This window comes from Calidris pugnax, unplaced genomic scaffold (genome assembly GCF_001431845.1).
Source record: "Calidris pugnax isolate Ruff unplaced genomic scaffold, ASM143184v1 scaffold294, whole genome shotgun sequence".
In the NCBI taxonomy this organism is placed as follows: Eukaryota; Metazoa; Chordata; class Aves; order Charadriiformes; family Scolopacidae; genus Calidris; species Calidris pugnax.
Genome location: NW_015094505.1, coordinates 768,213 through 791,681, shown reverse-complemented (window position 1 = coordinate 791,681; position 23,469 = coordinate 768,213). Strand labels below are relative to the sequence as shown.

The window sequence follows — 23,469 nt, the reverse complement described above, 5'->3', positions numbered from 1 at the left end:
ACTTTTGAAATGGACTCCCTTCTCTGCTCGGGAAACCTGCTGATCTTTGTCATCTGTTTTCCTACCAAGTAATTGCCTTCTTTCAGCAATTTGTTTATACAACCCAACTCTCCAACCACGAGAAAAAAAGGGAGGATTCTGACCTGAGTTCCTCTCTTCTCTGGGGCAGGGATGGGAGTGTCCAGAGCAGACAAACTGCTCTCATCTTGATAGAATGAAGCCTCGTGTGACATACTGAGGGAAGTGTTGGTATCATACAAATCGGGTGGCTAAAGTATATGTGGAAACAGGAGACAGAACATTCTCAGGCACTGAACTGGGACTGGAACAGTATCTTGTGTGGAAAGACTGGGATTTCAGGACTAAATGCAAAATGCTTCTTTTTTTTTTTTTTTTTTTTTTTTTTTTGGCATGGTGTTTATATTATCAAACACTGTTTAATCAAAATAAGCTATTCTTAAGGGACAAGCATGGTAAAATGCAATGGCTCACAACCTTGGGTTTGAAGTTTGCCAAACAGAAGATTTTAAAATAGAATTCAGTGCTTCTGTGCAGTGCAATTCTAGAGAGGCCAATATCCTAAATGGATTCCAAAAGGATTAGGCAGATTTATAAAGAATAGACCTCTCTGCAGCTCATAAATACAATGGTCCAGGTGCAACACCAGGTTAAGGTGCCTGAAGAGCCAACTGGGAGAAGCAGAGAGGCCTCTCTGTACGAAGGATCACTGTGTGTTTGCATCCACTTACTTCTGGCCCCTGCCTGGGACAGAATATTCAATTCCATCAACCTTTGGTTTGACTCAGCATTTTAATTTCAATTCCTACAGTGGAAATGGTGTTGCAACCACAAATGCCACTATTAGAACTGGAAAAAGTTTATCACACGTGAAATAGCAAAGCTTCAACATTCATTCAATTCTATGTAAATCACTGTCTCAAGACTCCCCAAAGCTGACAAAACCAAGAGAAAAGGAGGGTTTGGCTAAAGCGTTCTAAAAGCCAAGCTGTATTTTGCATGACATTTAACCTCTGAAGAGTTGTCCTGGTGGACAACAGGATGCCCACGAGCCAACAATGTGGCCTTGTGGCCAAGAAGGCCAATGGCATCCTGGGGAACATCAAGAAAAGCATGGCCCGCAGGTCAAGGGGGTCATCCTCCCCCTGTGCCCTAGTGAGGAGCACTGGGTCCCCAGTTCCAGAAGGACAGGGAACTGCTGGAGAGGGGACAGCAGAGGCTACAAAGATGATGAGAGGACTAGAGCATCTCTCTGATGAGGAAAGGCTGATGGACTTGGGTCCTTTTAGTCTGGAGAAGAGAAGGCTGAGGGGGGATCTGGTCAACGCCTATAAATACCTAAAGGGTGGGTGTCAGGAGGATGGGGCCAGTCTTTTTTCAGTGTAGCCCAGGGACAGGACAAGAGGAAACAGGCACACACTTGAATAAAAGAAGTTCAACCTAAACATGAGGAGGAACTTCTTTGCTGTGAGGGTGGCAGAGCCCTGGCAGAGGCTGCCCAGGGAGGTGGTGGAGTCTCCTTCTCTGGAGACATTCAAACCCACCTGGACACGTTCCTGTGGGACCTGCTCTGGGTGGCCCTGCTCTGGCAGGGGGTTGGACTGGATGGTCTCCAGAGGTCCCTTTCAACCCCATAGCATTCTGTGATTCTGTAAAGGGGAACTACAGACTAGGATTTTGACAAAATGTCCTTATAATACACAGTCTATATACCATGACAATTCTGAAAGTGTTAAGAGCAACAGCAACGTCATTTAAACTAGGCAAAACAGGCTTCCTAGGAATTTAAACAGACACGTAGACTACAGACAGCTCTCTACTTGCTGAATTTGCTTTTTACATCCTGGAGTCCAACTCCTGAAGACACATATGAGGAGATTAATATCAGCCATCAGTACTGCATTTGAAGTAAAGGGAACTAAAGCCTAGCAGGCATCACCAGACCTGCCATCTGGGACAACTTTGGGAGCATGGGAAGCAGGAGTGTTCCTCCAGCCAAGAAGCAAAGGAAAAGGGTGGCCTTCAGCTGACAGGTTCAAGGGAGAAGCTCAGGAAGCTCTCTCCTTTAGCAAGCACAGAGAAGGAGCAGACAACTAACAGGCAGTTCACTGCTCGGGCTTCCTTTCCTCTCTTCCAATCACCAACTTGGATTAAAAAAAAAAAAAAAATCCAAACAGGTAATACTGCTGTTGGGAAGGAAACCATCACATAGAGAGAAGAACGACGTTTTTTGTCCCTCATTCTCTGAGGTATTGGGATCATCCTTGATTCCTTGTAATCTCCCTTGAAATGTGTCAATAGATAGCTTCAACGACTAATCCCCAAAGACTTCCTTGCAGCCTGACAGTTCATGTTGCCAGGAAGGTCTTTTTCCCTGATACTCGGTTTCAGTATTCTCAAACCATTGAATTCTATCATCATTCTTAGCAAGTTCTTTCTAGCTTCCGAAAATGCCAAATTTTGGGTCTATTTTTGTGGGGAGGGAGGGATGGATGGAGGGTGTAAAATATTGCCCCCAAATTGTTTGTAGCCTGCTATCCTGGCTCCAGCCAGATAATCTTTGTACACTTACTGCCTAAACAACTTCTAAACTCATTTTTCTTTTAAAAATAATCTTTATAAGATCTTAATTTGTTCCTGAAATTCAAGCCTTCTCTCTTTTCTCTTTTCTGCTCTGACTTTACTAAAATTAAATGCAACTTTCCAGAGAATAATCACACCAGACTTGCACAGAACCGAAAAATTATTGGTCTGCAATTGGGATGAACAACTGCAAAGAAAGCTTTGCTCTGTCTCCCTACACTGGGTATACATTTGAATTTTGATCATTCAGTTATTCTCAGAGAGATCTTTTCCAAGGCTTATGAACTTCAACAGTTTTCCAAATAAACAAAAGACACTTCTCAGACACCAGGATAACATTCCCTGAGCCGTTACCTACTTTTTTTCCAAGGCTTATGAACTTCAACAGTTTTTCCAAATAAACAAAAGACACGTCTCAGACACCAGGATGACATTCCCTGAGCCGTTACCTACTTGAGCAGGGAAATTCCAAAGGCCATTTTATTTTTCAGGAATTAATGTGTCATTGCTGGTGAAAGTTTTTTACTGATGCTTTCAAAAAATAATCAAACAGCCCAAGGCTAGAAGCAGCATTTAAAAAAAAAAAAGTCTAAATAGCTTATGTCTAAACTGTATGTCTACAGTTTAGCTCTGCCAAACTGTAAACATTGAAAAAGCAGTCTGTCATACAATCTCCAGTATAAATTACGCTTCCAACTTGGCCTATAATACATACTAAATAACTGCCACGCACAATTGTCTGCTATAAAATAATAATGAAGAGTAAAAAAACAGGTTATTTCCATTAGAACCAAAATAATGTAAAGAATCCCACCAAAGAATGCAGAGGACTCCTACTTTGCTGACCATATTAGGCAGATTCTTTGCTCATCGCAATACGCCTCTTGAACAATACCCCCACACCAAACAGCTCTCTGGCTTCCTCTCAGCACTACAGCATCCATAGTTTTTTTTCTTCATGTTCTCCTTACCTTTTCCCTGCTCGCCTTCTGAGGGTTTCTAACTGCTACACTTGCAGAGTCTTTGAATTTCCAACTGACATTCAGTTGTATCTGACTGTACACAGCTCATCTTGAGACCAGTTCTGCAAGTCGCTTCTTTGTCTCAGGAATCTCATTCTCTAAAGCATCATAACCACTTCTCATATTTACCCCTTTAACAATAGCTGTTACCACACCATCCAACACCACACTCTGCTAAAAGCCAAACTGCAGACAGATGGAGAACAGCGAGCAAAGAGGCACCTCGAGATCAAACATCCAGGAAATTGAAACGAAAAGAAAGGAAGCGAGGACTTTATTTGGTCACTTGCCTGTGGAGTGTAGGGACCAGGGGTCATAGGATCAAGACTTTCCAGATCTGCCTCCTCTAGCGCTGCTTCCTTAGCAGTAGAGATGTCTGTCTCAAGTTGAGTCAGGTGCTCATCATACTAAGAACAAAGAAGTTTTCTAAGGTTGCAGAAAAGAAAATTCAAACGTACAAAAATATTACAGGAGAGTTGTCCACGTACCTCAGCTAGAGTTTGGTAACAGATATTTACAATCTCCTGGGCTGTTTTTGTGTATTGACTGTCTGGCCCTGTAGCAAGAAACAAGTCTCCTTATGCATTCTGACATTTGCTCAGCTGCTGAGACAGAAAGTGGTTACACAGCTCTCATGACACAGGTCCCTAAATCCCAGCACCTTCTGATCTAAGAAGAAATATAAATCAGGGTCCACATTCAACTAACCAAGAGCTTCTGATCTAAGAAGAAATATAAATCAGGGTTCACATTCAACTAACCAAGAGCACCCAGTTTGATCCAGCATTAAAAAGATGATTTAGGAGATAGGAAGGTTGTACCCTGTCAATCTCAAGGAAATTCAGAGAAACAAGTCACTGAAGCAGAGATGTGCACTGAACAAGTAGAAAACTGTCCCCAAACGTAACTGCCCCGTTCTGCACAAGATTGTACATAAAGCAGCATGTGACAGTGAAAACAACACTGCTTAAGCATCTCTTTTCACAGCAGTCAAGGAATGCAATGACCAGTCTCGGGATTCACAGCTTCAGGCTTTGACAGCACTACAGGAGAAGTGCAGAGACACATTCATTTAAGAACTGAAGGCAGCTGAAGTCTTATTTTCACCACCTACCATTGTACTTAATGCTGTTGGCAAGGATGAGGTTAACATCATTGAGGAAAGTCTCTCTGTTCTGGTATTTGTGTTTGGAGATATTCTGGAAGAGATTGTCACTCAATAAGTAATCAAATTTAAACACCTCTCAAGCGGCTGCTCAGTTCAAGCTACACACCTTGCGGATAGTCTCCAGGTCCATTGGATTAGCAATCACCTTGTAATAATCAGGAACAAACTTTTTGTTAACTGGATGATGAAATGGCCAAGACTGGAAGAAAGAAAACAGACAAGTTCAGAAAGCTTCCGTGTAGAATTTTTTTTTACAGTTGGAGCTACAAATTTGATAAAGCAAGTCTCCAGAACTGATTAACACTCAAGATGTGTGGGAAGTGTTTATCACAAGGCATCTTGAATCCACTCGGCGAGCTTGAAGAGGGACACAGAAAAAGGATCTACCAATTGGATTTTTAACTGTTGATACCTGTTTAACAGTAGGAACATCTAAGTCAATATAATAATAATACAAATGACTTATCTATTAAATAGCCCTGTTTCCTCCACAACAGAACTGCAGCGTCCAGCAAGAACACTCACTGCTTGTACAATAAATAAAGAATATAAACCTAGGTCTGATCTCACAACGGGGGCCACTCACTGCTTGTACAATAAATAAAGAATACAAACCTAGGTCTGATCTCACAATGGGGGCTATGTATACCAATTTAACAGTTCATCCTGGTGTGACGGCATAGAAAAACTCTCACATCTGTTTTTAAATGTCAGAAATGAGAACTTGGTGACAACACAGAATGGAACCAATAAAGTTCTAAAGACAACAGGCATCAAGCCCTCTTTCATTCAGCGTAATCGCTACAGACTCGCGTTCCTTATGCTATTCAGATACCATACACACTACAGATGAGTGACACCAAAGTCCTTATTTGTGCAGTTTTGATTGGTAGGCTTAAGGTTTTAAGCCTGGTTTTTTTAATACAAACAAACTAGTACAACACTGGGTAAACCTTATCAATTAGAAATCAGCTTGTGTTTCGTTGGCACCAGAAAAACTGTACGTATGGAGAGTGCTTTGAGATCTGCTGAAGCAAGTGCTATACAAAGCAGCACAAGAGTATGTTTTACAGTGTCCATGCTTAATGAAAATCATTGACTTCATACTAACGGGAGGTTGGTGCAGGCACTATCCGGGAGTGACAGCAGCAGGAAAAAAAACAGGAACCCAGCCATCACTTCTGGGACTTTGCTCCAGCAAAGGGGGTGAGTACAGGTGTGTCTGTGCCAGCTCCCTGACAGAGCACTCTCTTGTTTGGTTGGGGTTTTTTTTTTATTTTGCAGTGCACTAACAATGTAAATATACAGCCCCAGGACTGTAATCAACACATTTTGCACATCACACACACATGCACTCTACTCAAGGTACATACATCTGGAACTGCCATCATCTTTTGAGTGACAATGTTATCCAAAATGAAGGAAAAGGCCACTTGGTCATCATCATCCAGGAGGGGATTAATGGCTTTTTCTAATCGAGCCAGTTTATCTTCCTTCTGCAATACAAGTAAGGAATATCAGTGGCTGACCCTAGATTAATAACTGTCAATATCAGGATACTCTATCCCAAAGAGACTCCAATTCACCTTTTTATGAAGACACCTGTAAATAAGAGGGCATAGTAGCCTAGATGTAAGTCTACATACAAGATAAAGTAACTAAAGTACCAAACGAGCACCTGTTTTTTTGAAAGACTTCAATCTGAACTGCTTAAATTTGCAAAAATTCAAATACAGCCTGAAGTGAGGAGTTCGTGAGTACAGGTGTGTCTGTGCCAGCTCCCTGACAGAGCACTCTCTTGTTTGGTTGGGGTTTTTTTTTTATTTTGCAGTGCACTAACAATGTAAATATACAGCCCCAGGACTGTAATCAACACATTTTGCACATCACACACACATGCACTCTACTCAAGGTACATACATCTGGAACTGCCATCATCTTTTGAGTGACAATGTTATCCAAAATGAAGGAAAAGGCCACTTGATCATCATCATCCAGGAGGGGATTAATGGCTTTTTCTAATCGAGCCAGTTTATCTTCCTTCTGCAATACAAGTAAGGAATATCAGTGGCTGACCCTAGATTAATAACTGTCAATATCAGGATACTCTATCCCAAACAGACTCCAATTCACCTATTTAAGAAGACACTTGTAAATAAGAGGGCATATTAGCCTAGATGTAAGTCTACATACAAGATAAAGTAACTAAAGTACCAAACGAGCACCTGTTTTTTTGAAAGACTTCAATCTGAACTGCTTAAATTTGCAAAAATTCAAATACAGCCTGAAGTGAGGAGTTCCCTTATTCTTCAACTCTCCTTAAAGCCCCGTGTTTTCGTACTCGTATCCTCTATCCTCAAACCCTTCAGTCACCCCTGGCCACCCCCCCACACACACCCTGACCACAACTCAGTCACAAGACTTGCCTCTTTCAGCTTTTCATCACACAGGTCCAGCATGGACTGAGAGATCTGTGTCAGCGAGTGCTTTGGCCCTGCAGACACACGGCAAGTACAGTGAGATACTCCAGCATGATTAAAAAGGCCACTCATATTCTCCTTAAAGCCCCGTGTTTTCGTACTCGTCCTCAAACCTTTCAGTCACCCCTGGCCACCCCCCCACACACCCCCTGGCCACAACTCATTCACAAGACTTGCCTCTTTCAGCTTTTCATCACACAGGTCCAGCATGGACTGAGAGATCTGTGTCAGCGAGTGCTTTGGCCCTGCAGACACACAGCAAGTACAGTGAGATACTCCAGCATGATTAAAAAGGCCACTCATATCACAATATGAACTCACCTTTACTCCTAAAGCATCACTGACTATATTTCTAGCACAACTGGGAGGATCACAATATGAACTCACCTTTACTCCTAAACATCACTGACTACACTTCTAGCACAACTGGGAGTAAATCTTGAAGTATATTCTCAATACAATTACTAAAGTTTAGTATGGATCTTCTAGGAGAAAAGGTTATTTGTAGCAAATATTCACACTTTTGGTATACATTCTGTGAAGGCTTGGAAACCCCTGGGAAACCAGCTGTGCCTGTGGAAGAATGGCCTCTAAGCCCTTCACCTTTGCCAAACTTTCAGAGTGTAAGCCATGAAATTTCCGTTTCATTCCCTAAATCCAGTCAGTGAAGCAGACCTGCTACGGAAGGCAAGATGGACATCCAAAGAGTATTCAGAAAACCCCAGCTTTAAATAATTTCATGATTGCTCAGACGTGGAAACAAGAATTTGCAACAGAACTATGAAAAAAACATCACTTGTCAGGATAAAACAGGGCCTTAGCTGTCAAAATAATCAAGGAAGCAGTAAAGGCACAAAAGCAGTGCTGTCCATGTCAGCCCAACGCTGCTCAGCCCAGCAGCTGGGAGGTTTTTTTTATCTGTTGAATGAATACTTTTTGGACAAAGACCTTTCTACCAGCAGTAGGAATACAGCTGAGCTACAGCTGCCCAATGAATCAGCACTTTTCCCCAGCAGATACGTGCTCTCCTGCAGAATCTATCCTTTTTTTTAAAAAACAAATAATTTCATGATTGCTCAGACGTGGAAACAAGAATTTGCAACAGAACTATGAAAAAAACATCACTTGTCAGGATAAAACAGGGCCTTAGCTGTCAAAATAATCAAGGAAGCAGTAAAGGCACAAAACCAGTGCTGTCCATGTCAGCCCAACGCTGCTCAGCCCAGCAGCTGGGAGGTTTTTTTTATCTGTTGAATGAATACTTTTTGGACAAAGACCTTTCTACCAGCAGTAGGAATACAGCTGAGCTACAGCTGCCCAATGAATCAGCACTTTTCCCCAGCAGATACGTGCTCTCCTGCAGAATCTATCCTTTTTTAAAAAAAAAAAAAACTAGCTTTCTGACATTTCCAAATGGAGAAAAAGTTATTGCAACTAAGAACCAAAATATGAAAAATCAGTCCAGTGAACTCTGATCAAAGCTGCATGTTCCAAGGCAATGGCTTCAGAAGATGGGAACTAATCCTATTTGTATTGAAAGATTCATTCACTAAAGCATAACATTGAAAAAATAAGTTTGCAAGGATCTCCACGCCGCTCTATGTCTGAAAGCAAAAAGGAAGGACACTCATACTGTAGTCCACTGGAAATCAAGATACACAGGACTTTGCTTAGTGCAGCTTGACTTAATACACACACCAGCCTCTTCACTCATTGATGGGTCCGTAACTGAACTTCAGTTACTACAACACAGTCATCATTTAGTCATTGTTGATGACTAAATGATGACAAAGATGATGAGGGGACTAGAACATCTCTCTAATGGGGAAAGGCTGAGGGACCTGGGTCTGTTTAGTCTGGAGAAGAGAAGGCTGAGGGGGGATCTGATCAACACCTATGAATACTTAAAGGGAGGGTGTCAGGAGGATGGGGCCAGTCTTTTTTCAGTGGTGCCCAGGGACAGGACAAGAGGGAACAGGCACACACTTGAATATAAGAAGTTCCACCTAAACATGAGGAGCAACTTCTTTCCTGTGAGGGTGGCAGAGCCCTGGAAGAGGCTGCCCAGGGAGGTGGTGGGGTCTCCTTCTCTGGAGACATTCAAACCCCACCTGGACACGTTCCTGTGGGACCTGCTGTGGGTGGCCCTGCTCTGGCAGAGGTTGGACGAGATGATCTCCAGAGGCCCCTTCCAACCCCATGTGATTTTGTTATTGTTAAATGGTCCACCTCTCTCCTATTTATGAATTAACTCATTAACATTAATATGGTCTTTCAGGTATATCTGAAAATATGAAATGTATGTTTATTGTTGCCGTCTGACAGAGAATTTATTCTGCTTTTCTGCTGTTTTTTGTTATTTCTAAATGTAGAAGATCCACACGTCACACACATACACCCTACTAGCAGAAGAACTGTCAGTAGCCTACCATTGTAGGTCGCACTGTTCTTAACAATGAGTTCCAGGTGCTCTCTGAACTCTTCTCGGGAGGGGTACTGCCGCTTACGAACGTTTTCACGCAGGGTCTGTAAATCCATGGGCCGAGTAATAATCTTGTAATAATCTTTGACAACTTTTGGATTTACAGGTGTATGAAAGGGGTATGTCTGAGGATGAAAAGAAAAAAAAGTGAATGCTTATTAACACAGGACTAGCACGGCTAATCTCACTTTAACCTCCATCTGGTTAAACAGGCACCAGGGAAAATACGCTAAGCTCAGAAGCTCAGCCCCACAGTGGCTATCAATTTCTTCTACAAAATGTTAAGACCATTATAAGAAAAATCTCACAAAGAATTCTCAGATGGTATTTTGGGTTATGCAGCACAAAGGTCAAGAAACTGAACTTTAAATTCTTGTTTCAACTCAAATCTTCTATTTAATCTTTTGCTCTGGGGAAATCTGGTCAGAAACAGGGAAGTATATCATTTTCTCCAGTGTCACATATATGGAAGTATCACACATTGCTACATCAAGTGTTCTGCATCTTTTTCTGGTTTTATTGAAAAAAAAAAAAAAACACCAATAAAAAAATCCCCCACACCACACATCCCAGACTTTATGTATCCATACAGATTATTCAATGTTACTTTCTGATATGGACGTTTTCATCTCAAAAAGATTCTGAGCTGAGCTAACTTAGGAAATAATGCACAGGACCTGTGTGCAAGGGCAAGGGGTGGCACACCACCCAGCTGAGAAAAGCCTAGCTTCATTTTGCTGCCTACAACACAAAGCCTACCTCAATCATATTGCTTAAAACAGAGGATTTTGGTCTCATAAAAACTTACATTAGGAAGATCCCTTATGTCATTGATGATGCCCTCCAAGATGGACGACAGCGTCACCATGGGATCTGTTCGCCGTCGGTGGATAGACTTATGAGGACGCTAAAGAAATCAGAGGAAGAAAACTGAAGGCAGTCCCAAGATGCAAAATACCTACCCACGGAAATCCTAGGCAATTTAGTTTATTAATTTACTGGGCAGGTATCTGTGTTGAATGCGGAGGATGCAAAGAAGTAGTAAAGAAACTGCCCAGTTGGTACAAATAGCCAGAGATGCTGCAGTCAGCTCAGTGACACCCTCACTCACGTTCAGATAATCACAGTGGACAGTTGTCCCCACTCGCCGTTTCTTCTTCGGAGGGAGCTGCTGTTTGGGAAACTTCAGGACCAGTGATTTCCTGCGAACCTCATCCGCGCTAGGTAAAAACAGAAAAGTGTAAGAGTTTCCCCATCCCTCTTATGAACCAAGACCATTTGTCCCCCAGTACTGGCTCTGGTCCCATCTGTCCTGATACCAAATATACAATCAAAATACTGTAGGAATAGTCTGTGTAAAGCCCTGTCACTTTATTCCTGTGATTAATATGCCTATGAGTATTCTGCACTAAGCTCTACATTATTTTTTCTTACTACGCCTTGGTATCTCTGCGTCTTCCCTTACCTCTCAATCAGTTGTTTTCCCAGGACAATTTTTGTTCCTTCTACTTTGATGAGTTCCTCATTATCATTGTGAATTACTGTTTTTTCCAGCTCTTCCTCCTGCTCCTCTGTCATTGCAACAGGATTAGAAGGTGGGGCGTTTGTTTGGTAGTAAAGAGGGCAGAACTTATTAGTCCTCATATGGCCGATTGCACCACATGCTCCACATTTTAGCTGCAAAGATGTAAGAAAGATGAGAGATCAGAATTCAAACAGTCTCCTAGTTTAAAGGCAGAGTATCATTAAAATTCCCTGGTCAGGCCTTTAGTACATCACTGGAACAGAAAACTTCTCCAATACCCAAGACTTGTCAGCATGCTTTATGCATAGATACACTTACTTTCAAGTCTGGACGCTCTTTCATTTTCTTGGGCTTCTTTTCTGGAGGACCCTTGAGTTTCTCTTTTTCTTGGTTCCGCTTTAAGCGCCGTAACTGTTCCTGGATCCTGCGCCTCTCCTTCCGCATTTCCTCACGGTGCTGTTCATCAAACAGAGCAAACTTTCGTCTGGGGGGAAAAAAAACCCAACAAACCAAATAAAACAAACAAAACAAAAAACCAAAAGACACAATTTTTTTCATCTGAGTTGATGATTTACCAGGTACTCTTCTTCCAGGTCAATCACTGCACAAAATCCATAATACCCTCCAAACGGACAGCCATTAAATAGAATCACAGAATCATAGAATTGCCCAGGCCAGAAGGGACCTCCAAAGGCCATCTAGTCCGACCCCCCCGCAGTCAGCAGGGACACCCCCAACTAGACCAGGTTGTCCAGGGCCTCGTCGAGCCTCTCCTTGAATATCTCCAGGGAAGGGGCCTCAACCACCTCCCTGGGCAACCTGTTCCAGTGCTCCACCACCCTCACAGTGAAGAACCCTCTCCTCATCTCCAGTCTAAATCTGTTCCCCTCCAGCTTGAAGCCATTGCCCCTCGTCCTGTCACTGCAGGCCTTTCTAAACAGGTTCTCCCCAGCCTTCCTGTAGGCTCCCTTCAGGTACTGGAAGGCTGCTATTAGGTCTCCCCGGAGCCTCCTCTTCTCCAGGCTGAACAACCCCAGCTCCCTCAGCCTGTCCTCGTAGCAGAGGTGCTCCATTCCCCTGATCATCCTTGTGGCCCTCCTCTGGGCCTGCTCCATCAGGTCCATGTCCTTCTTATATTGAGGGCTCCAGACCTGCACACAATACTCCAGGTGAGGTCTCACCAGAGCAAAGTGGCAGAATCCCCTCTCTGGACCTGCTGGCAACGCATCTTTTGATGCAGCCCAGGATGGGATTGGCCTTCTGGGCTGCAGCTGCACACTGCCTGCTCATGTCCAGCTTCTCGTCCACCAGCACCCCCAAGTCCCTTTCCTCAGGGCTGCTTTCCAATCCCTCACCCCCTAGTTTGTATTGGCGGCGAGGATTGTTCCAGCCCAGGTGCAGAACCTTGCATTTGCTCTTGTTGAACCTCATGAGGTTCACCTGGGCCCACCTCTCCAGCCTGTCCAGGTCCTTTTGGATGACATCCCGTCCCTCTGGTGTATCTCTCTCCCTCTCTCCACAATTACAGTCTGGGCTTCTATACTCAATTCTACATTTCTTCCTACTGCTAACAGAATGAAATACTCTACAGGCAAAGTTAAAAAGAAAAAAAAACCAGAAAAAAATCATATAGGTCTCACATGAATTCTTCATCCTTGGTGGTCCGTATCCGGCAGTAGGCATCAATGACAGCGGGCTTCCGAACCGTCTCGCACCTCACGTACTCCTTCCCATCCTCATCCCTAAACGTGCGATAGATTTTGAGGCGGCGGCCGGTGGCAGAGGAATTAAGACTGGTTACAGAGGCAGTGTCATCATCTTTGTGAGAGTTTGCTGAGGCTCCTGAAGCTGATGCTGTAAGAGAGTGTTTTATTTAATTTCTTTCACATCATGGAAACATTGGTTTAAATACAGCGGGTAATTTTGGCTTAAAAACTTCCAAGACACAAATTCAGGAAACCCTAAGCGATACGAGTCTTTCCCTTGCTTGTTCATGTCCTCTTAATGACATATCTCAGTCTGAAACAGAGACAAAATACTGACTTATCCACGTGGGTTATAAAGCCAGAAGGAACATCTAGTCACCAAGGACCTGCAGGTGCCTAAATACAACTTGTAGGGCAACTGTGACGTGGCCCTGCAGATTGCTTATCCTTACAGAGGGTCTGATGATCGGTACGGAGATCCAGCAGAAACTGAAGGTCACAATTATCCAGTTCTCCAACTAGTGCTACAAACCGTGAGCTCCACTCCTCTCATGTGCCCACAGAACCTTTCCAGCACCACCCATAATTTTGGTTGAGAGATTTTGTTCAAGGTAACGCTGGATATCTTTGCATAAGGCAACAATCATCAGCAAATCTTCCACATATCCCTTACTAAATTATTCCAGTAGTTATTTAATCAGTGATTTGTTCCCATCCCGGGTTTCCAACAGCAACAATGAAGTTTACCCAGATGCAGAGCTCAATTTGCACCTCCAAATGCAACAAGTAGCAGTGGCCACGAGCATTCTCCTACAGACAGCAGCTCATTCGTGGGTCAAACACTTTTACCTGCCTTTTAAGGACGTGTCAAGTTCTCTGTTGGGATGCACTTCAAATAAACATGTCTCCAGGAGATCCAAATCTGGCAGCTGCCCAGTTACCTCCCAAACACACTGCTACAGCACGCTGTGTGAGGGACACTGCTCTCAGCCCACATGTTGTGCACATCTCTTTCACACACACAGCTGTGCTTACACACAAGATGCAATTACAGTGCCAGGAGCTGGTTGCAGGAACTTTTTGTGAACGCCTCTTGAGAAAACTACTCAAAAACAACCCATCCACCCCATCCCCAAAAAAACGGGAAACTACAGCAGCAGAGAATATCTAAAGAAATACCAGAGTAAGTTAATAGTTCAAAATATGCAAAGCTATAGAGCGAAGAAAACACTTTAAACACATTTTCAGCTGGTAACTGCCCAGAAGGAGGAAGATGCCCCAGATAAGAATGTCGATACATTCTCCCTGTAAGGAATCCACACTCTCCTCTAACACGCCAGACCAGCACACTTTGCAGCCTGACACGAAGTTCTGCATCCCTTCCCAGGCACATTCCAGGGATTGCAGTTACTTACACAGCCCCTTTTTGTCTCTCCTGTCCTTTTTGCCCCTCTCTTTGTCATTGCCACTGTCTTCCCCCAGGAGCATCCTTTGCAATTCCTTTCGTTCCTGCTCTTCTCTTTCCCGTGAGAGCTGAGAACTAGTTTTCTTGTTCTGTAACATATTCTCAATATTCTTTCCCATCTCTTCAAAGTCACTGTCTTCAGCTGAGCTGCTATCTGTGTCCGTTGACAGGATCTCAGTGGATTCCAGAACCCTGAAATAGGAGGCACCTTGAGTTAAGAACTTCAGTTAGTTAGTTCCTCCCCCCTGCAAAAATCAACCTACTACCCTCCCAGAAATACTAAGGTAAAAATGATAAAAAGGTTTGAAAAGAAATGCTGCAAATCACTACTACAGGAATAGCCACAATAGATTTCCTTTTCAGTCCCCCTGTAATCCCCGAGTCCAAAAGATCTATTGTTTCAAGCCAATCAGTGCATCCCTAAGAGCAAAAATTCAGGCAAGGGAAGCAGGAGACCTGCGTGGTTGAGCAGGGAGCTTCTGAAAAAGCTCGAGTGGAAGAAGGAAGTTTACAGTGCGTGGAAGAAGGGGCTGACCACTGGGGAAGATTACAAGAATGCCATCAGAGTCTGCAGGGATGAAATGAGGAAAGCCAAGGCCTCCTTGGAATTAAACCTGGCAAGGGATGTCAAGGTCAACAGCAAGGTTTTCTTCAAGTATATTGGAGGCAAAAGGAAAACTAGAGAAAATGTAGGCCTGCTGTTGAATGAGATGGGTGCCCTGGTGACAGAGGATGCAGAGAAGGCACAGTTGCTGAATGCCTCCTTTGCTTCAGTCTTTGCTGCTCAGGCCAATGCTCAGGAGTCCCAGGCTTTGGAGGTAACAGAGAAAGTCTGGACGAAGGAAGACTTCCCAGTTGAGTCAGTATCTAGACCACTACGTATCAGTGAGCCCCAGGCATACATAGTTCTGGACTGTTAAGGTGTGGATGGGGTGGGGTTCAAGGCTGTAAACATGAGATAAGAACTTACTTATTTTGTAAATCAAAGATGCGCTGACACTCTTCTTTGTATCTCTCCTGATGTTCTGCTACAGAAAACCGAGACCCACGTGCAAATTTGCTCATAGGACCTTCCCCTGACCGAGCCTGCTCTGTAGACATGGTACGTACCACATCAATCACTTCCCATCGGGACAGTTTCTTTATCTGGAAAGAGGAAGACAGACTAGAAATGGCTTTAGAGACACACAACTGAGGTAGCTGACTCTGAATTTCAACTCCTTTCCACACAAGGTCAGAGTAGAAAAGTATACATCCCTTCCACCACCAGCTGCTGAATCCATTGGTGAAGTGGACTCTGTAACCTGCTCCAGGGTCATGCTCACCTCCTCTTCAGGAACTCCAAATTTACGCAGAAGCTGTTTGGCATTTTTGAGGGAAAGTCGGCGCAGATCAGCATCTGTCCCAGTCACTGTCTTTTTCACCGGCTGAGGTTCTTTATCATCCTATTCAGAGGAAGATGCAGCTTATGAATGTCATCACACCATAGTCTTTCACAGGCTCATCTTCTGATATTTTCTCTTCCTGATGCCCCACATGTACTCCATTTCTCCTACGTGATTTGCCAGTTATCACTCCTTCTCAACCCAACCTAAGGGAACCATACCTTCTGCTGAGTTGGTTTGTTTGGAATCTTCACGTAAGAAAATCCTTCACCACAACCAGTAGGATCTGCTACACCAGTCACTTCTAGGAGGCACTTGCCCTTCATAGCAGCAATGAAGGCTCTAGTGGTGTTCCACGGAGCCGTGCGCACCTGCCAGGAAGAAGAGAAACATGCTCTTGTAATCCTGCTACCATTGGAAGAGAATTCCAAGCTTTTTGTTTTAGATTGTTCCAATCATACTGAAAAGTTTTCAACTGACACAATGAGGGTGAATTCTGCTTCTTGATCCTTCAGCTGCCTTGATAAAAACTCTATGAAGAATCAAAGTACTAGATAACTCAACAAAAGCCATTTAAGGCAAAAGTCTAGTCCTCAAAGGACCTGGCAAGAAGGATCCCCAAACAGAGATATGAGCTTGGCAGCAGAGTTCCCAGGAAAGCTGCAAGAACGTTTGATCTACTGAATCCTACTTTAAACACGTCTTTCATATTTTAAGACCTCGTTTCTCTCCTGCCATGCAGATTTACATATTGGCATGTATGCTCATGCATTGCTCTGACAGTACCTCATCATCAATCTTCATTTGGAAATCCTCTTCATTCTCCTCTTCTGGTGCAAAGAAGGATTTCTCCCCATAACCTGCATCCTGCAGAGAAATATTAGGAAAAAATGAGAGCCTGAAGTCTTAAAAAGGTTACTGGAGAATTAGAAGAGTATTATGAATCTCCTGTGGAGACTTGTCATGCTGAACAAGCACACTTCCACAGACAGTTCTTTGCAAGATCCGCTGTGACCCACAGCATCACAGATGTCAAACTGCACAGTATTTTGACAAACTCCGTAACTAAATACTGCATTTGACTCCAAAAAAATAACCAGTCTCTCTCACAGCCAGTAACCACAGTAACAGCGGTTACTTCTGCTGTAGAGCTCCCAGTAGAAACATAAGCCCTACCATAAGGTAGAAACACCTTCCCTTTGCCACCTTTGAGCACAGCTAACTCAGTATCTAAGTAACAGGTGGTAAGAATATGTCTCTCTTGTTAAGAGATTAACTCCCTTTTTTATGCAGCAGAAAACCTAGCAAGTTGCCCAGTAGTCAGGGGCCTAATTTGCCTACTGTATAGCAAAATTAGCTTTAGGCAGGAGGTGTTACTGAGCTTCCCCCTTCACAGAGCTACTCGAGAAGCAGTGCCTACAAGGAGTGTTTACCTTCAGCCGCTGCTCAGCCGCAATCATGCTGTAATAAGCACAGCACTGCTCCGGGGATACCATTGCTCTGATCTCTTCCTCTGTTGGCAATCTGAAATCTGGCTTTAAGACCCACCAATTTGAGTCCATCCCTGAAAAAATGCACAGATCAAACACTGAGCACAGTTTCCCACAAATGTTGGATGCCATCATAATCCTAACTGTATTTCAAGATTTGGTACCTGGCTGCAATGCTGGCAAAAGGAGCAAGTATGACAAATCCCTCACACTTAGACCACTAACAGGTTTTTTCGTTCTGCAGTTGTCTAAATCAACACCCCCTCACTTAGTGCCTGTTCTATCAGCAAACTCTCATCATTCATGCTCATTCAATGTATAAACTACGTTCTAAAAGCATTTAATGCAGCTTTCACTTCCTTATCTCAAACTGCTTTTCCCCATGGCTTGCCTAAAAAGCTTTGTATTACCCCCTGTTTATAATTCTGCACGTACAAAAGTCAGAACTTGGGCTCTCAGAGTGCTGTTAGATTCATGAAGATGGAACAAGCTTCTGCTGGCATGTATTGCTGGCAAAACACAACACAGCCATACACAGAGGGAAGGGAACGAGGATGTGTTGGTGTCGTACATTGCTAATTTACAAGTAAATCATTACAGAATCACAAAATGCTATGGGGTCAGAAGGGACCTCTGGAGATCATCTAGCCCAACCCCCTGCCAGAGCAGGGCCACCCAGAGCAGGTCCCACAGGAACGTGTCCAGGTGGGGTTTGAATGTCTCCAGAGACGGAGACTCCACCACCTCCCTGGGCAGCCTCTGCCAGGGCTCTGCCACCCTCACAGGGAGGAAGTTCCTCCTCATGGCCCAAACAACTATAAAAAAATGTCCAAACTGTAGTCATTTCTCACCATCGAGTACACTCGTGCCAAAAGAAAGCATATATTTACAAAAAATTGGAACAAAAAAAAATAAATGACTTATCAGATTACATTTCAGGTCTTCAAATAGATGTTTTCTAAAACGGTTTACAAGGAGGAGATGTTGTCTCCTCCTGTTCTGTTTGGACCTGCAAGTGCAGCAAAGAGCAGCTGACGTCTCCATGTAAAATCTTTAAATACCTGTGCGTTTGAAATCAGCACAAAGCTTCAGCCGCTTCCGGATGCTGCTCTCCGAGTGGGAGGGAAAGGCCTTCTTGATATCCTCCATGCGAATTCTCCGGGGACGGTCTCTGCTTTTCCAGAAGAGGCGATAAATAAAAACCTACAAAACAAGACTCATTTGTGATGTCTGAAGAAAGCACTGAACCAATCTGCTAAGGCGGTGCAGGCAATGCCGTCAACTCTAGTGTCATCTTCACGCTTCCTACTTAAAACCCATCGTTTCTTATAAGTTTACTTAGGATAAGCTTTCCAAGCCACGTATTTGCTTCAGGTCCAGCTATTTTTTGAGAAGCAGACATGGACAAAACATTTGTCTTGAAATTTTGTATTATCACATTAGAAATGTCCATGCTTTGGTACAGAAACTTGAACTCTGGAAGCGGCAGGGACTTTCCTGCTCTGCAAATACCTCCAGTTATAATTCTGAATTAAACTGAAAGTAAATGACTAGAAATTTTTTCCAAAATCTAAATTTGGATGTATTTATTTGAATGTTCACTGACAACCCCAAGGTTTAACTGCCTCAAGATCTAGGAAATCAATATAGACCTATGAAGCAATTCCAATTCTGTGCTACCTATTGGACATAGGATCCTCTAAGATCCCTTAATTGCTCTTAGTAAAACCCATGTAACTCATTCTACACAGCATAACCACTTCAAAGTTCATTCTGTTTTCTTCAGTTTCCTACACTTTTAGATAATCTTATAACCTTTTATTTTGGCTAATGAAAAGCCTCATATACTCATCAGATAGGATGCAGTTAAACAGAAGCAGCATGCTAGAAACCATTGGTTAAATGACAACCAAAATGGTCTGAATGTTTAACATCCAACTCTTGTAGTGCTCTCACCTCACAAAAAAACCAAAACAACAAACCAAACAAAAAAAAACACACACACAAAAAAAAGGAGCCACAGCAGGGCAATGAGCTTCTCAAATGAAGTCTGTCCATGTGAGGCCTGGGGCTATGCCCAGGGCTTTCTTGAAAGACCCCTCAGATCCCCAAACTGTCTCTTATCACATACCTGCAGAAAATCTCTGATATGGGTGTTAGCTCGTTTCGAGTTGGGACCAGGTACTTCATAAAGTGGGCACTCCTGACCAACTACAAAAATATCCACTAATTCTCGAACATAATAGCCTTGGCGTGTCCGGATAATCAGGAAATCTGTTTCAGGCATCTTATGTAAATAGATCGGGGCCCGGAAAAGGTTGTTTTCAAATGCCTAATAAGAGAAACAAATCAAAGTTAGAAAGTCAGGTTTTGATTAAATTTTCTGTAACTCAATCTACAAAAAAGATCTTTAAAAAAACTAATCAAACACCCCAGTAAATCCCGTGGTACACTGTCATTTGTATCACAATATATGGAGACATGCAGTCACAACATTCCTTGTTTAATGCAGGGAGTAACCAAGGATGAAGCACAAAGTACAAGAAAACCTAGAACAAATGCAGAAAGAGTCTGAAGGCCTCTTTGGACTGACCTTTAAGGAGGCACTTTAAAAAGGGATAGAAAGAAGACATATGATAGGGATAGAAGAATCCTATAACCACAGCAACCAGCCCAGGACACACACACAGTCTGGGAATGGGAGAAGGCAAGGACTAAAGACATTGCTCAGGAAAGAAGGCTCTGAGAACCTGACCACAAAAGCAGAGAGCAGCAGAGTTCAGCGTTTATAGGTAAGAAAGTTTAAACTGGCACCAAGGAGGCACTAGACTGACTGGAACTGGAAGGACCATCCTCTTCTAGAAAAGGTTTTTTTCTACACCTGTATAGCTTCCATGAGCCTTGCCCACTGCTACTCTCCCACACTGTAAAGCTTCCCCTGAGCTGGCCCTGTCCTCACTTCATCATAGATAAACCAAGACTTCTGGAAAGCTTGAAGTCCTCTTAGGCTTAAACAATTAGCATTGTTGGTTCTGTGATGAATCTCCAGTATCAATCTTCCCCTTTTTTCCTGTGGTACATCTTGGACAGAATTATTGCTGTAGCAAAAGCAGCTAGTGTTAACTGATATCAATTTATTTTTACATTTATAATCTATTTTGTAACCAGGTGGTCCTTGTAACATTTTTAATTCCTCTCCCCATCTCAGATGTACACATTTCAACAAGAGAAAGGCATATAAAAGCAAGAGGTCTGGCTTGTAACTTGTAACTGGCATCCAGCAGACAACTAGCAGTGCAATTCTCAAAGTACACAAAACAATGCTCACGCATCCTGGACCACGATAAATCCCTGTTGCCTATCTCCTCCAACACCTATTTACTGAGTTCCTCAACATTCAAGCAGCTTTGGCCTTCCATTCAGTCCTCTCTAAAACTATTTCTAATGCCATTACCAAGCAAAGCAGCCAAGATTCACTTCCTGCAATTCCTATCATTCCTACAAAAATTTTAGAAAACATACAACATAAAAGAAAAAGAGCCTAGAACTGAATTATTATCAGTAAACAAAGAGACTTAAAATGGAAATGAAACTGAATCTGGGTTTGAATTTTTTTTGGAAGTTAAGCATTATTTGTGATTCAATAAACAGGGCATGAGACATTCTGCCTATTGCTCCACGTTCAACTTCTCTGTATTCTTCTGCTTGCTCTTCTCACCTGCAGTAACTGGCCTGGATGCAGAGAACCCAGGAAGGGAGAAGTGTGACAATAAACAGTCTCTCCATATTTACAGTCTGGAGCTCCCGGATCTTTGCCAGGTTTCTGCAACGTGCAATGACAGTGCAGTTAGCGCTCAGCGAGAGGCAGGATAAAACCACCCTCCAACAGCAAAACCCGCATACTCACCCTTTTGTAGTAATTTTTAATCTTTGTTGCCATGCCAACCTGCATCATTAAAGGGGCATTTTCCTCACTGTACTCAGCAAGGATGAGATCTCCATCCTTGCCAGTCAGGTCCTGCGGCGTGCGCATGAAGAACATCTCACCCCCGCCAGAAGCCTGACGCTCCTGCTCTCTCATCTGCCCCAGGGAAGAGACAGCGTCAGGAGAACAGCACCACAGACAGAGGCAGAGCAGACAGGGGATACAGAGAACGATTACTGGACCTTGGCTTTCTTTTTGATGTGCTTCAGCAGAGGTTGCACAGCGTGGGGCCCTGGCTGGGACAAGGCACCAAAAGAGTATTTCTTCAGGGGAGGCCGATGGAATTGTCGGAGCTTCATAGGACCCATGTGGGTGGGAAAGAAGGGCTGGCGAAGCTCCACTGCTGGGATGGAGTGCTAGCAGGGGAACAGAACGTGTTGAGAATGATACCTATCGGCTCAAAACCAACATCATTCTCCTACCCTGCTAACCCTATACAGTAACAGAACCCAGGAACATTTTACGTCTGCTAGCAGTAATACTAGTGCACTGAAATTCGCTTGTTACCACACATGTTGCCTTTTGAAAGTGCTTAGATCCATATATAGATCCTTCCTTTCTGTACAGAGATGACTTTAATTGTACTCTATCAAATGGTACCCAACAAGAGGATTTTTTTATTAACTAGGAGCATGCAAAGCCATTATCCCTATCAGTGGGAGAGAAGTACAGTTGGAATTACATACATTTTTCCCATTACAGAAGAGGCTGGAATCAGATGAGGTTTTAGAAGAGGTCACTGAATACCACAATGAAAGAAGAAAAAAAAAAATCACCTCTTCACCTAGGGCTAGTGAGTGGTACTTCCAATTCATCATTATCTAAATTATCTTTATAACATCCAGATTAAAACACACTAGTAGCAGAAGTACAGCCTCACCTTTTGACTCTCTGCACCGCTTTCCCCCCTCCCACTACTGCTTCAGAAAGAGAGACCAAACAAAAGCTCAGCAAGTACAATACAGCAAGACCTAGCACCTAAACCTTCACCGGATAGGGCAATCCCAAAGAGTTAGTTCAAACTCCTTTCTGATCATTTTAATTGAACAACATTAAAAATCTCTCTCATGAACACTTAACTGACCCGCTGTCATCTAAATTCTTTTTTTCTACATATCCTAAATCATACATAGAAACCTCCTACCAAGACACTCTATCTCTCACTCTAGAGCCAACACTACTGGGACTACCTGAATGATGTTTCCTCCAAAGGTTCCTCGAAGTCCCTGCTGTTTGGGGTAATAAAACTCATCATTGGAGAGGTTCCAGGGATCCTTCACTTCGGGTTGAGACATGTTCTAATTCAATTTTAAACAGAGAGAGAGTGGTGTCAAAAGAAAGAAAAGAAAGAAAAGAAAGAAAAGAAAGAAAAGAAAGAAAAGAAAGAAAAGAAAGAAAAGAAAGAAAAGAAAGAAAAGAAAGAAAAGAAAGAAAAGAAAGAAAAGAAAGAAAAGAAAGAAAAGAAAGAAAAGAAAGAAAGAAAGAAAAACAATCAGTCATTGCCAACCTGCAAAGTGCTAAAGCTTATGCTGACCTGCTGTGGTTCTTCCTTGATGACACCTGTTTTTCCTAAAAGAATTCGACTCTTCTTTAGAGAAGATTCTTTCTTGTTCTCCTTGGATGGAGAGTTCAAAGTCATTTCTTCCTTTTCATCAGGAATTTCTGAAAACACAAGCAATCACACTGTAGGGCACTTATCCTAGGGCTGCCTCTTCAGCACCGCACCCTCCTAATAAGATGCAGCTTGGTCCAGACATTTTAGCCTTTTTATTCAGTTTCTGGGATGACTGTCCTCCTTCTCTGACACTCCTCCACCTTTTCTTCCATACAGGTTAATATGAAAAAAGCTCAAACACACAGAGAAAAGCTTCGTGCTTAAATCTCTACCTTACCCTCATCAGCAGTGAGCAGATTTGAGTGGGAGGAGGGCAGTTGCGGGGATTGCTTGGGGCATCTGCTGCTCCACACAAAATTTACTAAAAATCTAATTGATCAAAGTACAAGAAATAACATCTGTTCTGCCAAAGCTATTCCAAAGAGCTGAGAGCTGAGACAACAGGAGTGCCAATGTTGTTTCCCCACCTACATGTATTAATAATCTTTTTCTTCTCTCTATATATACAACACGAAAGGGAGTCTGAATCCTAAGACAATATGGAC

General features: G+C 43.0%; 1 protein-coding gene across 7 annotated transcripts in view; it reads right to left on the bottom strand.

Annotated features, from left to right (window-relative positions):
• Nucleotides 1-23,469, bottom strand: part of TAF1 (TATA-box binding protein associated factor 1) — a 39,443-nt gene that overhangs the window by 5,794 nt on the left and 10,180 nt on the right. For 5 of the 7 annotated variants that reach the window (XM_014963108.1, XM_014963110.1, XM_014963111.1 and 2 more), the window contains 25 exons: nucleotides 22,844-22,971; nucleotides 22,500-22,607; nucleotides 21,492-21,665; nucleotides 21,232-21,405; nucleotides 21,043-21,147; nucleotides 19,456-19,656; nucleotides 18,386-18,527; nucleotides 17,268-17,398; nucleotides 16,621-16,701; nucleotides 16,056-16,205; nucleotides 15,775-15,894; nucleotides 15,420-15,595; nucleotides 14,400-14,641; nucleotides 12,919-13,132; nucleotides 11,597-11,762; nucleotides 11,219-11,430; nucleotides 10,865-10,973; nucleotides 10,562-10,660; nucleotides 9,701-9,878; nucleotides 7,449-7,516; nucleotides 6,712-6,834; nucleotides 4,898-4,990; nucleotides 4,738-4,822; nucleotides 4,112-4,179; nucleotides 3,914-4,030 (listed from right to left, as the gene is read on the bottom strand). In XM_014963108.1, coding sequence (XP_014818594.1) covers nucleotides 3,914-4,030; nucleotides 4,112-4,179; nucleotides 4,738-4,822; nucleotides 4,898-4,990; nucleotides 6,712-6,834; nucleotides 7,449-7,516; nucleotides 9,701-9,878; nucleotides 10,562-10,660; nucleotides 10,865-10,973; nucleotides 11,219-11,430; nucleotides 11,597-11,762; nucleotides 12,919-13,132; nucleotides 14,400-14,641; nucleotides 15,420-15,595; nucleotides 15,775-15,894; nucleotides 16,056-16,205; nucleotides 16,621-16,701; nucleotides 17,268-17,398; nucleotides 18,386-18,527; nucleotides 19,456-19,656; nucleotides 21,043-21,147; nucleotides 21,232-21,405; nucleotides 21,492-21,665; nucleotides 22,500-22,607; nucleotides 22,844-22,971 — 3,464 coding nt within the window. Of the gene's footprint in view, nucleotides 1-143; nucleotides 270-3,913; nucleotides 4,031-4,111; nucleotides 4,180-4,737; nucleotides 4,823-4,897; nucleotides 4,991-6,711; nucleotides 6,835-7,217; nucleotides 7,286-7,448; nucleotides 7,517-9,700; nucleotides 9,879-10,561; nucleotides 10,661-10,864; nucleotides 10,974-11,218; nucleotides 11,431-11,596; nucleotides 11,763-12,918; nucleotides 13,133-14,399; nucleotides 14,642-15,419; nucleotides 15,596-15,774; nucleotides 15,895-16,055; nucleotides 16,206-16,620; nucleotides 16,702-17,267; nucleotides 17,399-18,385; nucleotides 18,528-19,455; nucleotides 19,657-21,042; nucleotides 21,148-21,231; nucleotides 21,406-21,491; nucleotides 21,666-22,499; nucleotides 22,608-22,843; nucleotides 22,972-23,469 lie in introns of all 7 variants that reach the window. The other 2 variants (XM_014963114.1, XM_014963109.1) reach the window with 2 other exon arrangements.